This window comes from Vombatus ursinus, unplaced genomic scaffold, assembly GCF_900497805.2.
Source record: "Vombatus ursinus unplaced genomic scaffold, bare-nosed wombat genome assembly UNPS02009205.1, whole genome shotgun sequence".
Classification (NCBI taxonomy): Eukaryota; Metazoa; Chordata; class Mammalia; order Diprotodontia; family Vombatidae; genus Vombatus; species Vombatus ursinus.
In genome coordinates this window covers 57,728,219-57,745,041 of record NW_020948983.1, presented here as the reverse complement: position 1 = coordinate 57,745,041, position 16,823 = coordinate 57,728,219, and the positions used below count along the sequence as shown (strand labels likewise).

Genomic DNA, 16,823 nt, shown 5'->3' with positions numbered 1-16,823 from the left:
TGCCTGAAAAATAACTGAACATCAAAAACTCTGATAAGTACACAGGACCACTTGGAAGGAAGGTATAAGACAGAATACTACAGAGACCAGGTGCTTACAAACTGTTACCTGGGTTATAATGGTAAGAATAGGTTCAAATCATAGCTCAATTTACTTGAGATTCGCAAGTAAGAAGCAGTAGACCACCTGTGAGCTATTCCTTGCTTTTCCACTTACTTACCTATGTATATATGACCCAAGGAAAATAAATTCTCTTCTCTGGACCTCAGTTTCCTCATAAATATGAGGGAATTGGACCAGATGATCCCAAAGGTCCCTTTCAGCTCTAAAACCTATGATAGGCATAGGAGTTGGACTTCTGACTTCAATGGGAAAGAGAATTCCTTGATGAGGAAACTCACCAGTGAAATTACTAATACAGGTCAGCACCATTTCTGCAATTTATGGTCTTAGAGAGTTGTCTAGCCCTGAGAGTTCAGGAGATTTGCCCATGGTCACACAACTAGTATATGTAAGAGACAGCACTTGAACCCAGCTTTTCTCAACTTCTAGGCCAGCTCTTTATTCACTGTGTAAGCCTGCTTCTGAAGTCTATTATCTTTGATGTAAAGAGACTTACCCCCTCTCTGAAGTCTTCCTAGCTCAGAGTGAGCACTTAGCACTAATACCACTCATTGGGTACTGGACATACTTTTTGAAATCTTTTGTACTGTCATACATATTATTATTTAAGACTATGAATTTTTTGGATGTAAGGCCCATGATTTATATTTCTTCATATGACCTACAGCATCTAGAACAGTGTTTTGTTAAATGTCAAATATGTGTATGTGTGTCCATATAAGTACATAATATACACATATATGTATATATACACATACATGTTTTTATTGTAATAAAATATATTAAAATATTTTTATGTGTGTATATGTGTACATGTAATACATACATATATATATATACATACAGAGAGAGAGAGAGAGAGAGAAAGAGAGAGAGAGAGAGAGAGACAAATACCTTTGAGGCCCCGGGACTTTTCTCACCCACTTCTTTACCTTGAGGTAAAGGAACCCTAAGGTAAAGAAGTGGGTGAGAAAAGTCCCGGGGCCTCAAAGATGATTCATCACCATGATTGTCTTCCAAAAGGAGATGTACTTAAGAACAGAATCAAAGTATCTCCTAGTTCTCTGTCACTGTCTGTATCCCAGCCAGAAGCCTGGTGACCCAGATGCTGGATAACACCTACTGTTGAGTTTCAAAATCATGGTGTAGCTTGAGGCCTCCATATTTACAGAACTGACATGACTTTACAATGAGACAGAGAAAGAAGACATTCAGGCAACATTGAGATCTTTGCATTATTCCCTTAATAGTATGGGTATTGGGCTGGATATCAGCAGGGCATTCTAAATTTGGATGCCCTGAAAAGTTAAAAGATTTGAATGCCATGTTAATTATCCCTAAAGATTAGTGTGACTCGTTTAGAAGAGGTTCATTACTAGAGAGCTGGTGAACTGGTGATGGGGTATGTGTGTGTGTGTGTGTGTGTGTTTTAGCCACAGCGATCTAAGGCATGAAGGGGTTTCAAGTGGCATCAGTGCAGAAGGGAAGGCTCACACCAATGAAATCACAGGTCCTAGCAGAATGAAGTATACGTATATTTTGTTCAATAAGTCTAGGAAATGTGTGACACTTTTCAAAAGGATTTTTTACAAAATCAAAAATGTTTAAAATTTGTAAAGAGTTTCCATGCTAATATTTTACATGATTGCACATGCATATCCCATATAAGATTGCTTACCATCTCTGGGAGAAGGGAGGGGAGGAGAAGGAAGAATAGAATTTGGAACTCAAAACTAAAAAAAGAATATTAAAATTGTTTTTACATGTCATTGGGAGAAAAATAATTTTTTAAAAAGATTTTACATGCTAAAGAATGCCAATCTTCACATGAAATTTTACTTACCCAGAAATTTTATTCTCTAATTGTTCTGGATAATTGAGATACGACTACATTGGGTGCACTTACTCCTTTTTCTCTTAAAATACACATCCTGCATGTTATAGATTACAGATAATTCTTATACATTAATTAATCAGATGCTCTGATTCATTTTGTTCCCTCCCCCACCCCCCATTGTGTTTTATTCATGTTTGAAAACCTGATTTTAAATAGTGTATTCAGTCTTAAGTTTTCCTTATCTTTATGGCCTAGCTAATGGATTTCTTTCTAGTGGCAGCTGGAAACTGGTTATATTATAATTCTGTGCAGCATACTGCTGCTACTCAAGAAACATTACATCAAATAATAATCACAACATTCCAAATGTTACTCACAGTACTGCATTATTTAAAAACAGAACCAAATTAAACTAAAAACTTTCAGAAAGAATACTAGTGAAATAGCTTACTTTTCACATAGTATTCCATTCTTATGGGATGAGTTATTCCTAGAATCATAGCTCATAGGATCAGATCAAAACCCTTATGTTACATATGGGGAACTAAGACCTAGGGAGGTTAAATGACTTACCTAGTGTTATGCAGGCAGTAAGCATCAGAAGCAGGACTTGAACCCAAGTCCCATGCTCTATACTGCATGAATGTTGGCTGGCCATGAATGTCAGCTGAGACACTAAAATAATTATGAGCAAGTTATTAACCCAAGGTTATGCCTATTCTTCTGTGAAGCTGAATTGTTTAACCAAAGTCTGCTTTGAATAGGCCAATTATAGTCCTGTGTAAATGAAAATGTGCTTGAATTTTGGCAAGTAGGTTTGAATTTTAAAGTCTTCCATTTCATTTAAGGGACTCAGGCTCAGCCAACATTTTCATGTGTTGATATCTATAATCAAGCCATAATGGCTTTCTAAAAATAACATAAGATTACCCTTCACTACATAACTGCAAATAGGAAACTAATTCATTAAATTTAATTGTTTTTCACTAATGGAGATAACTTTCTGGTATTTAGCCATTAGTATATATATATATATATATATATGCACACACACACATATATGTGTGTGTATGTATGTATGTATAGATATAGATGTATTTATGTATATGTATATGTATATACACACACACATACACATACATGTGTATGGCAGCTAGGTGGCACAGTGGACAGAGTGCCTGGCATGGAGGTAAGAAGACTCTTCTTCCAGAGTTCAAATCCTGCTTCAGACACTTACTAATTGTGTGATCCTGGGCAAGTCACTTAACCCTGTCTGCCTCAGTTTCCTCACCTATAAAACGAGCTGGAGAAGGAAATAGCAAACCACTCCAGTATCTCTGCCAAGAAAACCCCAAATGGGGTCATGAAGAATTGGATAGGACTGAACAACTACCATGATACACACAAATGTGATCAATACCTACATTTGCCTGGACTTAGGATTTCATTGGTAGAGGGAATGCCTGGTGAGCAAAATCCCTCTACCGATGCAGATTGTCAATTATCCTACAACTTATAGTCTTAAAAAATTGCTTAAGGAGTTGAGAGGTCAAATGACTTGTCCAGGGTCACAGGGCCACTATGTGTAAGAGGCAGCATTTGAACTGAGGGCTTCCTACTATAAAGCTAGCTCTTCATCCGCAGCATCACAATGCCTCATAAGACATACATACATATATGTGGATATATGTGTACACATATATATGTATATGCATTTGTAGGCATGTATGTAAATATACAGAGAACACATATAGAAGAATGGAGGGACCGATGCTTCTTAGCCCAATGTGTATTTTTATACACAAATCTCCAGCTTTCTCTCTCTCTCTCTCTATAGTTATACAAAGACACACACACACATATTGAGGAGGGCAGCCGTTGTCCTCTATTCCTCTACGTCCATTACAAACTACCATGATGGAAAGTACAAGAAGCCATGGATTTCCTCTGTACTTTTCCCTGCCTGTTTTTTGCTAGTTTTATATCAAACCCACGTTTTACCATCAAAGCAAAAAAAAAAAAAACAAACAAACCATTTCCCCTACAGCCAGTCTTCCATGTTGGTGGAATATTAGTTCATATTTATTTAGTGTCTTCTGGATACACAATTCTTTCTGTCCATGGCCTCATCTGAAGCAGGAAAAGCAAGTGTTTTTATCCCCATTTTACAGAAGAGTAAACTAAGGCTACAAAACAAAATTATTATGAGAGATGTTGGCTACACCACCCCAAAATTCTAGGATCCCATTGGATGATGGATGCCATGCACTCACTTGGCTTCAAACTTAGTCCTTATCAAGATGGGGAAAAGGCCACTGAGGTATAGTAATCCTTAATCAGACACTAAAACCTCAATGTGAATGGGTTGCTTAGATTCTTTTCCCAAGATCAAGCTTTTGTAAGAGAGAAAAGAGAGAGAGTGAGGACATTAGGCACCTGGTATAATGGAGGATGGACCCCAGAGAGGTAGAAAAGGCAGAAAAAGACGCAGAAAAAAAGGGTTTGGCTGCAGCTGGTCCTGATCTTACTAGAAAACTGGCAAACGATATTACTGATGGATACCTATAGGTATTCAAATTGTGACAATACAGTTAGGGGAGAGAAGCAAAGCTGATGGAGTGTGAAGGAGCAAGTTGGTGAGGAGAGTGGGAAAAGCAGCCCAACACCTTCTGCAGAGTCATCATCGAATGTTCTGTTTTTCTAAAAAAAAAAAAAACAAACCAACCCCTTTTTATTTTACTAGTTATACTTTAAACACTAAAACTAGCATAGCTTTTGATAATCTGTTGATGGGGGAGGGGGTTAAGATCACTCCCTGACAGCAGTGGAATATCATTGGAATCAGGAAAGCCTGATTTCAAATTCTGCCTCAGACATTTGTAAGGTAGCTGTGTCACCTAGGGCAAGTGGCTTAATCTCTCTCAACCTCAGTTTCCCCACCTGAAAAATGGGAATTCTAAGAGAATCTACCTTACGGGGAGATTGTAAGGATCCACTCAAATGACATAACACGAACAGTTAGGTCTTGATTAGTGCAAATAATGAATGCCCTGAAGCAGTCTCATGTAGTCCAATTTATACAAAGTTATAGTTATATAAAATAAGGAATTGGTTCCAACCCAATGGAAACATGCGGTGCAAATTCAAATAAAGTAACTAGTTAGGAGACTTGTTATTTGCACTAATCAGGACCTAGCTGCCGTACTTCATAAATCTTAAAGTGGCCGTATAAACTCTAGCTATTGTTATTATTGTTGTTGTTGTAGAGAGCAAATGAGATAATTAATATATGTAAAGCTCTTTACATACCTTAAAGGGCTACCTAAATTACTCTTATAGCTTAGCACAAATAGAGGGCATCATTCTAGAATGCCTTCTGTCTGCATAAAGGCATACCCACATCTAGGCTCCTTGTCGTCGTTAGATGCAGAGAACCTCACCTCAATTCAAGTACACTGGAAAAATCTTACTTTAATCTGCTGCCTACAATGTACCAAGGTGAAAAATCGTGGCAACATGTCATAAACCAGTATGCAAATGATGCTCTTTGTAAATATTAACATAATTTAGTGCTTACAGTCATATTCTCATTTCTAATAGTTCTCCCCAAATGGAGTCTTTTCTCTGGACTGCTAGCCTGCAGGAGAGTCTTTCATCAGGAAGCTGAAATGTTTAATAACCTGCCAGCATATGTTTGGGATGTGCCGGGCTAGGCCTGATGACACGATGTCTTCATTATCAGAAGAAACAAGTCTCTGTCCTGTAATAGGACATTAAAACATGCCTGTGCTCATAAACTAATGCTTTGATGTCTAACCATGTAGCACTCTGACAGTGTGCAGTAACAAAAGGATGATTTTAATCCTGTGCTCTCTCAATGGCAAAACTCAATGGGGATTGAAGTTCATTACGGGAAAAGGTCTCTACTCTCAAAAGGGGCTCTAACTTTGAAGGCATTAAAAATGTCAACTATCATTTGCAAAAAGGTTCTTAGAACTGTTTGATTTTTTTTTGTCCTTTTACCACAGAGTGTTTAAGAGCTGGCTTAAATTTATGAAAAGTTTACTGAATCAATTTTTTCTTCTGATAAGCTCTTAAAAATGATTTGGCTAGGCTATGCATTATTCATTGGGCTCAGAATCCAATCAGCATTTATTTCCAATCATTCCAAATATGTGTGTTGCTATTGCTCAAAACCATAACTCACAACAACTAAAATTCAGCTGAATTTTAACTAATATAATTTACAACCAGAAGCATAATTTAATCTATGTACAACTTATCCCAATTTAGGTGTTTTCTAATACTCTATATTAGAAGTCACACCACAAATTTATCACAGCGGCATGAAATCCTTAAATATTAGACATGCCCTTAAATGGTTTAGGGCATAAAATATTTAGATCAGCAAGCATTATGCACATTAAAAAATCTCAATTTTTTAAAACACAAAATAATCATACTGATGATTTAGGTTCAACAATTTCACTTTAAGAAACAAAACCCTATAAAAGATAATATATGATCTAGACCCAAGAATACATGGGAAACCTCTATGGGCCTCAACATTAAATACATTTTCCTTGTATTATTTTTTTCCGCAGAAGAGTAATTCACTTTGGTATCCTCTAAATAATATGTAAAAAGCTTTCAGTGACAGGTAGTGCATTCAGTCCATTTTGCTGATAAAGGAAAAAAACAACAACAACAAAGAATAGATCATGGGGAGAATAGGAACATTTGTCAAAGTGAATTCTCTTTTTCTTCTGACTGTTCTCTAGATATATTTATCATTTCTCTTTAACGTGAGAAATATTGTGCTCTCCAGCATGCCCCTCTCTGTGCATCATTTGTGCCTTGATTCATTTCTACCTCTTGAGTAGGGATGCTCAGAGCAGATGCAGATCCAAGTTTACAGCCAAACGCGAGAAAAATAAGCAAGAAAGCAGTCAGGAACTGCGTGTCTATATTTTCCTGCCAGCTCTACCTTATCTGTAGATCCAGTTGTGTGGGCCAATAAAAAAGTACAGGAATTGGAAGAGGCTTAGAGAAACTTTGCTACTAGTCACAGCTCAAAGTTTTATGGCACTTTCCTCTTAACAACCCTGAATGATAGGTAGCATACATATTCCTGTTTTGCAGATGAGAAAATTGAGGCTCAGGTGACTTGCCCATAGTCACATAGCTACTAAGTGCCAGAAGCAGGATTTGAACCAAGTTATACTGGTTTCACATTCAGTACTCTTTCAATTCCATTATGTTGCCTAGTAAGTGCAATTGTAGATGGGTGAACTTGACTTAGGTGTTTTCTGATCTCCTAGTGTGGTCAGCAAACTACTAGCCATCGTTAAGATGAGTTTGGAATTCATTGGATAGACTTCTTCCTTCTTTCCCTTAGGTAACATGCAAGGGAAAAAAATCCATGGATTCCAAGTCATTTGTTTAGAGTTTTCTGAAGCACTCTAGGAGACAGAAGTCACTTAAATCTGCTTTGACTATCTTTAATAACTTGTGATTTTTGCTAGTGCTGTCATACTTTGGCTTCTAAATGGCAACTAACCATTCAGAGATGTACTCTCATAAGAAAATATAGCTAACCCAATCATACATATTGCTAAGATCACATGACAAAAACATAGTTACATTTGAAGTCTGTGACTGTTTTCAACTGAATATGGTAAAATAGTAATTTGTAAATGACTCCAGCCAATCTGAAGACATGGCATAGAATTTTGGGGCAGGAAAAGACCTTCAAAATCATCTGGTCCACCTTCCTCATTTTACAGAGAAGGAAGGGGAGGTTGAGGGAAGTGAAATTACTTGCCCACAGTCACACAAGCAACTGGAGACGGAGACAGAGCCAGAACCCAGGCTTATTGTCTCCCCATCTAGTATAACTTAATGAAAACTTACATGTGCCCATTTCTTATTCCAATCTCTGACACCACATTTGTGATATTCCTGTATGACCCAATTATAGCATTGTAGATGGGAAAGAATGTCACAAAATGCAGTCCCATTGCCTCCAAATTCGTTGTCCACTTTAAATATCCAGCGTTGCACATTCAGATTATCAACAATGAGTTGACTTAAGCATTCCACCATCTGTGGATGGAAAATGACTTTTTAAAAACTTTGTATTGCTATAGCACTTTAAAGTTAACATCACATTTTTCCCCTTTAAACCCATGAGGTAGGCAATTCCAGTGTTATTAACGTTCCCTTGTGGGGATATTGCAGATGAGGAAACTGAGGCTTAGAGAGGGTAAAATGATTTGACTTTGGTCACACAACTTGGAGATATCAGAAACAGGGCTCAAATCCAGGTGTCCTGAGAGGAATTCCTTTCCGCTTCAAAATGATGCCTCTCTCCCTGGATCCAATGTTATTAGCCCCTCTCCTGCTTGCCCCTCACCCCCAAAGTCTGCTTCTCAGGTAATTCATCAATATATTTACTTATTTAATTTATAAGGTATCTTCACAAAAAGGTGCAGTAGGAAGAGTTCTCAACTTGGTAGTGATAAAATCTGAGTCACATGATCCATTATTGATTTTTCACTTACTAGCAATGTGAGCTTGGGCCAAGTTTCTTCATTTATAAAATGAGGAGATTGAATAGATGATATCTAAGATGCCTTCCAGATCTAAATCTACGATACTCTAGATGGTATTTTTATTAAGTTTTTCTTTTACCTGTTTAGACTTATTCACATACCAAAGTCTGGTTCTGATACTATATTATGGCATGGAGTGCAACATGTAGCCTTGAAGGTTACACCAGGGGAGCGTTTGAGTTGGCCTTACTGGGTGGAGAGACTTAGACTCTGGTCCCAGCAATGGACTATCTGCTCGTCATCTGAGGACTAGCTTTGCTACGTTCAGAGAGTTTCATTACCAGATGGCTCAGAAACGAATGACCTTTTTTGAGCACTAGCATCTCTTCAACTCTATTGACTGAGTCATGTAGGGGTTGCATTCTGCATCACTGTGCAGGGTAGCCTGATTAAATTATAGCTCCCTAGGAGAAGTTTTAAGGAAGATATAGGATGTAAAGAAATAATTTTTAAAAATGAACAATCTTGGGCCTGAACCAATTTTGAAAGTGTATTCTTGGTTCCTGCAACAATAAGTTCTGTCAGTTGGGCTCAAATGTGTGTAATTGAATCTGAGTGCTTTTATTTGTCCTTTGGAGAATTATGTGTTTATTTATTGATTGGCCATATGGTATTATTTTTTTGGTACTAAAACATTAAGTGTTTCTTCAAAACTTTAGCTGTTTGGGGCTTTGTTGAGCTTTTTAATGTTTTAATCTATTTTATATATATATATATATATATATATATATTTTTTTTCCTCCTTGATATACTTGGCAGAATCTCATTCAGTAGGCCAGGAGGTAATTTATGACCACATAGGTCACATGATCAAGACAGGTAATAGTAATACAGCATCTATGGATGTGTCTTCCTTCTTAGGAGAATTAATGCACTTGGTCCTATTCCACACACCAATATTACATTTAGATAATCAATCATGAAGCATTTGTTAATTGTCTATCATGCACCAGGCAGTATGTTGGGTTCTATGAATACAAAGATAAACATAAAATGTTCCCTGCCTTGAAGGATAATTTTTTTTCTGTAACAAATATTTATTTTTCTTTCTCTCCCACATCCCATCTTCCCCCAAACATCAAGAAAGAAAAAAAGAAAAACAAAACCTTTATAACACACATGCATAGTCAAGCAAATTTTTTTGGCCAGATCCAAATTTTGGCCATATCCAAAAAAGTATATGTTATTCTACATATTGAGTTCATCTCTGTAAAGATGTGGGTAGTATTCCTTATTACTCGTCCTCTGGAATCACGGTTGATACTTGTGTTGATCAAAGATCTTAATTCTTTAATTATAGCTAGAGGTACAAGGATAGTTCCTACAAGATTAGAAGTGAGCTCAATCAATTGAAAATTCGAATGATGAGAGGGAAGTCATCAAGATTCACAGAAATGTTCATCTCCATATGGAAAGGGGGAGGAGAGAGAGGAGAAAGAAAGGGAAAAAGAGTAAAGGACAAGTAGTCAGTCTTATAATCAATAAACCATTTCTGCTGAGCTTGTACCAACCATGTCTATAAAAATTGCTGAATCTTGAGCAATACTGTGGTAACTGTCTTGGATATATCTACTTTGAGGGCCTATAACTTCACTAATGCAGATCACAATCCCTTTACAACTTGGTAAATGGTCTTTAAGAATGTCAGTGGCTGGAAAATTTCTCATCTTGTGGCCAACCTGGTGATGAGTCTTTCTCTTTTGATATGGTTTTTCCATTTCTACTTTCCTCCCCCTACCCTATAATTAGTTTTATATTAAGGAATGTGAAAAGCCCTCTTCAGCTTAGCTGACTCTTCAGTCCCCCAACACACACACACACACACACACACACACACACACACACAAATATCTTTCATTATATAGTTATGCTGAAGTCCATAGTCATACGTGAACATGCCTTGAAACTGAAGGAGCACAGACACCCAGGCCCCCACCGTGGAACGAGAAGGCAGGGACAGGAGCAATCAAAAGCAGCATGGAGCTGGTGACACTCCATGAGCAACTTCTGCCCTTATGTCTGTGAATTTCCTTGTATACTAACTGAACTTGGCTTTTTTGATGACGCTGATGGAGGTTTGTCTTCTTCCTTCCTCTTTGCTGAGAACTCTATTCTGACTTTGATTCTCACTTTGTCCTTTCCTCCCTGGACTTCCTTGGGTACCATGTTTATAACTCCTCCTTGAATGACTGTTGGTCAGAGACAATATTATTAAAATTATTCTGACCCACATGTACAAAAATATTTCTAGCAGCTCTTTTTGTGGTGGCAAAGAATTAGGAATTGAGAGGATGTCCAGCAATTGGGGAATGGCTGAACAAGTTGTGGTATATGAATGTAATGGAATACTATTGTGCTGTAAGAAATGATGAGCAGGTGGACTTCAGAAAAACCTGGAAAGACTTGTATGGTCTGATGCTGAGGGAAGTGAGCAGAACCAGGAGAACGTTGTATACAGTAACAGCCACATTGTGCAATGACGAATATTGATAGACTTAACCCTTCTCAGCAATGCAAGGATCTAAGACATCTCCAAAGGCATCATGATGGAAAATGCTATCCACATCCAAAGAAAGAACTATGGAGTTTGGATTAGACTATTTTTTTTTTGGTAAGGCAATGGGGTAAAGTGATTTGCCCAAGGTCACACAGCTAGTAAGTGTCAAGTGTCTGAGGCTAGATTTGAACTCAGGTCTTGCTGAATCCAGGGCTGGTGTTCTATCTACTGCATCATCTAGCTGCCCCAGAACTATGGAGTTTGAATGCAGATCGAATCATACTATTTGCTATTTTTTTTCTTCTGTTGTGTTTTGTTTCCTTTTTCTGGTGGTTCCTCCTATTGGTTCTAATTCTTTCTTACAACATCATAATGTGAAAATATGTTTAATAGGAATGTATATGTATAGCTATATCAGATCGTGCATTGTCTTGTGGAGGGAGGTGAGGAGGGAGGGAGAGAAAAATTTTAAACTCAAAAGCTTATGGAAGTGATTGTTGATAAATCAAAATAAATTAATAAAAAAAATTATTCTGAGGAAGAGTGAAATTGTTCTAAGCAAGAATGAAAGTTGTTTTCTTGGGCTGGTCTGCCCAGTAAAGCTTCTTCAATTTGTCATACTGTAAACCAAAACATGGAGGTGATGCCCCAGTGGCCTTCCTGGGGTTCCCTGCTGTCCTGGTAGCCACCATGTATTTCTGGTGCATTTAAAGAAGATCCAAACAGAATTCCCTCGTCATCCATATAGTCACTATCTAAATAGGTTTGTGGCTAATGTGGGTATTTAAAGAATAAAATTGCACATTGTATGGTCATAAGCATAGCATAGGTAGCCTTATGAATGTTCCTTCCCAAAATGCTTCTGTCTCTACTCTGTGGTTATAATGTTACTAAAGACATTCTATATTCAATTGTATTTTGAGGCAATCTAATCAGATTCTTAGACGCAGAATGGGCCTTTACTCTGTTAAAAATCTGATGAAAATTCTTGTTTCATTGTTGAGGAAGGTAATCTGACATAGCCATCTTTTAAAGTGTATAGTTGGGGGCTTCGACCACACACAGAATTATTATGTGTTTGCTCCAAATCCTATTATTTGTTGCTTCTGAGAATCCTATAAATGGGTTTCTGTTGATGACTCCCCTACAGTAATGAAAAGGATCAATAGTATTGTAAAGACTACACCACTGGAAAGAATTATGTGCTATCTTTAAGTGAAAATTGAACAGTGCTTTAAAATAGCATTGCCATTTTTGATTATTTAACCAAAGCTGTCAATATTTCATACAGAGCACATGCCAGAAAAAGAACTTTCATCGTTGTTTCAAGGATCAAAAGAGGAAATGCTATGCCACTGTGTCTGTGTTATATGGCTTTTTATAAATAAATTAGTTAATCATAAACCAAATGACTTTGTGCTCTTTTCAAACATCTATCATCTGTTGTTTGATTCTTTCTGCTTGAAAGATGTGATATATCTGTTTTGTTGCCCATTCATTTTCTACTTGCAAAGGATAGAAATGGGAAAAGACATCTTCTGCGCAAATCCAGCTGTTAGCAATATTTATCAACCTAAGTCAAAGTAGTCCCAGCTCTCCTTTGGCAGCTTCATGCTTCTGATGCCCATCAGTTAAAGGCCAGTGTCATCAATTCGACACCATCTGCAGATTCAGAAAACTGGTGCCCTCAAACAGATTGGATTAGTCTTTCACTGCAATATGCTTTCCATTTTCAAAACCTCAGCTGAGGGCTTTTATCTTGGTGAGATGAATTAAGTTTTCCAGACAAGGAAAATAGTATTCCATTATAATTTGACTCTTTATTACTACAGGGCTTTAAAGATACCAGTCAAAGAGATTCCCTGGACCTTTAACATATGACCAGAATGTTCTAGAATATTTCAGCATAAAGGTTGCCTAAGTTTTTCATTAAAAAAGATGAAGACAATGCTCTCGAGGAGCCCTGCATGCAGTTGTTGAAGATCTGAAAATTAGATAGTAGAATTTGTCCAGTGATCTTCCTATCACCTGAGAATCTGTTTGGTTTCACTTGCATGAAGTATATCAGCCAAATCCCTGCTGAGAAGCAGTTTATTTCTTATTATGCTCTAATTCCCATTATTATGTGGAGGTAACCATTCCCTCAGACACTCCCACTGGATTTTGGCTATGATATAGATTTCTGGAATTCTTCTCTTCTTTAGGGGTAACTTTCTGGCTCAGCTCACAGAGCACTCTGTAACACTCAGTGAACCCAAAGGACTTTAATGATGTTTAATAAGATGGCAGATTTTATTAAGTCTGTAAAAAGATCTGTACACCAGCCTCTGAAAAGTACAGTTTACCATCAAGCTCCATGTTAGGCCCTAGAGGCCTTGTGGCACAAGGTGTTGGCTGATGACCCAGGATGATGCTCCTTGAGTGAGTATAGGAGCCCAGTGAGTTGCCTCATTCTGTGTGCTACTTAGGCTTCACTTTGGGACACAGTGGCTCCCTGCCATAGTGTCCCATCATACTCTGGACCTTGCTCAACTTTTTTCCTCCCAACCAAAGTTCACCTGCCTCATTGTTTCAAGGCTTTGCTATGTGACTGACTGGCTAATACGATGAACTAACATAAAATAAGAAGGCATCAATGGCTGATAATGGATTAATGCATCCCTCTTCCCAGATAATATCTGCATTATAATAGGGACCTTCAATGCCTTAACAAGTAAGTAGTAATGGGTGAGTCATTTAGCCTCTTGTGCCTCAGTTTCTTTATATATAAAAAAATCAGAGGGTTAGAGTAGATAACCCCTAAGCTCCCTTGCAACTCAACATCCTGAGATTTAATGAATGAATGAATGATCTCCAAGCTCCCTTCCAGTTCTAACACTCTATGATTTTATGGAAATTTCCAGCCTTAGTGCATGACCAGAGTAGACACCGGAGATATGGTCATGCAGTGGTGGCTACAAGCTATGACCAAGAGACACAGTGAAATAGTCTTTAAAGTAAAGATTTTATAACAAACACATAATGAAGAATTCACAGCTATTTACTCTTTACCTTTCTTTTGTTACAAAGAGAAGTGATAGCTCCACAGAAAAACACTAACTCCATACACAAACCAAGGAAGAACCAGTTCTAGTTGCTAATGTTAAATTTCTCCAAATATTTTTGGTCTTCAATAACTTGGGTTCAAAAAATCAACTGCATAACCATATGCCAAAAATAAAATATGAGAGTTTGGAAAGTAGTTCATGTGAAAAAAAAAAACCCAAAACCAAACAAAACTCAGGGATGGCAGGTTCTAAATGACTTGACTTGTTGACTTGATTCTAAAAGAATCAGCAACGTGATAAGGTAGCCAAAGGAGCTAATATTTTCTTAGTCCTTATGAGCAGAAATGCAGTGTCTATAGTGTCCATACGGTACATAGCGCTGTACTCTGTCTTGACTAGACCAAATCTGGAATACTGTGTCTGGGTCTAGGCATGACATTTTAGGGTTGACCAGGAAAGTGAGGAGACTCAAAAGACATGCCATCCTATGATCAGATAAAGAATCTAGGTCCTGAAGAAGCGAAAACTGGGTTGGGGGTGAGTTGCCTGTCTTCAAATATCTGAATGGCCATCATATGAAAGAAGAGTTTGGTTTGTTTGGCTTTGCCCTCTTGGGCAAAGGCAGGGACAACAGAAGGAAGTTAGAGGGAGGTAGATTTCACCTCAATATAAAGAATAAGATTTCATCATAGCTGTCTAAAAACAGAATGCTCTGATCCACAGGAGAAGTGAGTCTCCCATCACTGGTGGTTCTTAAGCGGGGGCTGAATGACTGACATGTTGAGAATATTGTGCACAGGATTCATGATTTCGGGGTGAAGGTTGGGCTAAACAACCTCTATGGTCCCTTCCAACTCTAAAATCCTATGGCTATAAAAGCTGGAATAGATTTTTCCTCTTAGGATTGACCTTGGGTAAAACTATGAAATAAATGGAGTTTATCATTGATGACCTTATTTGTTACCCTTCTTTCACAATCCTTTCTTTCTTTTGACAGCTCCTTTCTCTCTTTGGCTTTATAGTCAGAAAAGACTTTGGAGGTCTCCTAGCCCAAGCCCCTCAAAACTGAGGATTAAGGATCTCTGACTTAATTTTCCAATGGCCAGGTAGCAACCCATGCTCTGGACCTTGCTCAGCCCATTTCCTCCCAACCAAAGTTTACCTATCTCATTCTCTCCAAGCCTTGTGAAGTGACTGACTGGCTAATATGAGAAGGCATTAATGCCTGATAACAGATTAATGCATCCCTTTTCCCAGATAACATCTGCATTACAACAGGGGCCTTCAATGCGTTAACAAATAAATAACACCACTGACTAGCCATATAACCTTGATCACCAAGCCTCTTAGACCTCAGTTTCTTTATGTACAAAAGAAACCAAAGTGGTAGAGTAGATGATCACTATGCTCTCTTGCAACTCTAAATCCTATGATTTAATGAATGAATGAATGACCCCTAGATCCCTTCCACTTCTAACATTCTATGATTTCATAGGAATTTCCAGCCCTAGGACATGACCAGAAGACAAGATGATTTGAAACAACAGTCATTGCAGTCACACCACATTAGTCTACCTTTGGGGAAAGGGCCTGGTTCCATCCTGGAATGGAAAGTACCACTAATGCCAAAAGGGCCTGTAAGATTTTGAGAGGCCTACGAATCCATCCCTTCCCACTGCTGCTTACCTGTTGGTAATTATAGACGTCATAAACCCCAGGAGGGATCGGCACACAGGCACTGGCAAAGATCCGTTTACTTCCAGACTTGGTACTATAGAGCTGGGCCACTTCAGGCTCTGAGCCTAGAATAGGCACATCTAACATGTCGGCCACAGCTAAATCATCTTTGTGGATGAGCCCGCCAACAATGTACGCTTCCTTTCCTTGGATGAGGTTTTTTATTCTTTTGATTGTCTGGGGACTGTACTTGAGATGAGTGGCCAGGCACATACGATGTCCCTGTGGAAAGATAACATTACTCTTGTTAAAAGGTGTTCTTTCCCATTCCATGCCCCTAATTTATAATGTTGCACACAATAAATACATTATTAATAGCAGGCTGGGTTATGACCTATCCTGTAGTTTAGCAGTTTAAATTGATAAAAGCTGTTGGGGTGAGGTTCCATAATCGTTCACATCTTTAGTGTGTTGGGAATGGGCTCACTGGGAATAGAACTAATTACTACACATCTGTATTTATTTGATCCACGTGGAATTATCCTTCTGTCAGTCGGAAAAGAGGCTGGCGGCCTTTGGATAATAGTGATTCATCTCAGCAACACTTCTGGCATGGTTTAACACTAAAGTGCCTGGAAAATCAATACAAAAAAATGAAGAAAAAAGCCCGATAGGAGAGAATATATCTCACCATACTGTGTACAAAAGGCAGCACTCTTGAAATGGTTTTTCAGAAAGAAGGCACGTGGCGTATCCCCTTCCCCTCCCCCCCATCCACTAGACAGCCCAATTTCATAGCATATGCTTTTTTGCTATAGTTATCATGGACCAAGCCCATTTCTCTGCAAATGATTTGAGGAGGGAAAACAATCTGTATTTTCCAACAAGCATCAAATTCATTTTCAAATGGAAAACTCCTTTTCATATTTGTTTTTGACAATGAGACATATGAATTTAGGGATTTATATGACTGCCTCATCTCATAAAATCCCAGGTAACTATATTTCATATCCCCTAGAGCAGGGGCT

At 38.1% G+C, this 16,823-nt stretch overlaps 1 protein-coding gene across 1 annotated transcript in view; it reads right to left on the bottom strand.

The window, feature by feature from the left end:
- IQCH (IQ motif containing H) overlaps positions 1-16,823 on the bottom strand; it is a 257,567-nt gene that overhangs the window by 106,298 nt on the left and 134,446 nt on the right. Inside the window, exons 12-13 of the mRNA XM_027851991.1 lie at positions 15,805-16,077; positions 7,874-8,065 (exon numbers count right to left, since the gene is read on the bottom strand). Of these exons, the coding sequence (XP_027707792.1) occupies positions 7,874-8,065; positions 15,805-16,077 (465 nt within the window). The remainder of the gene's footprint in view (positions 1-7,873; positions 8,066-15,804; positions 16,078-16,823) is intronic.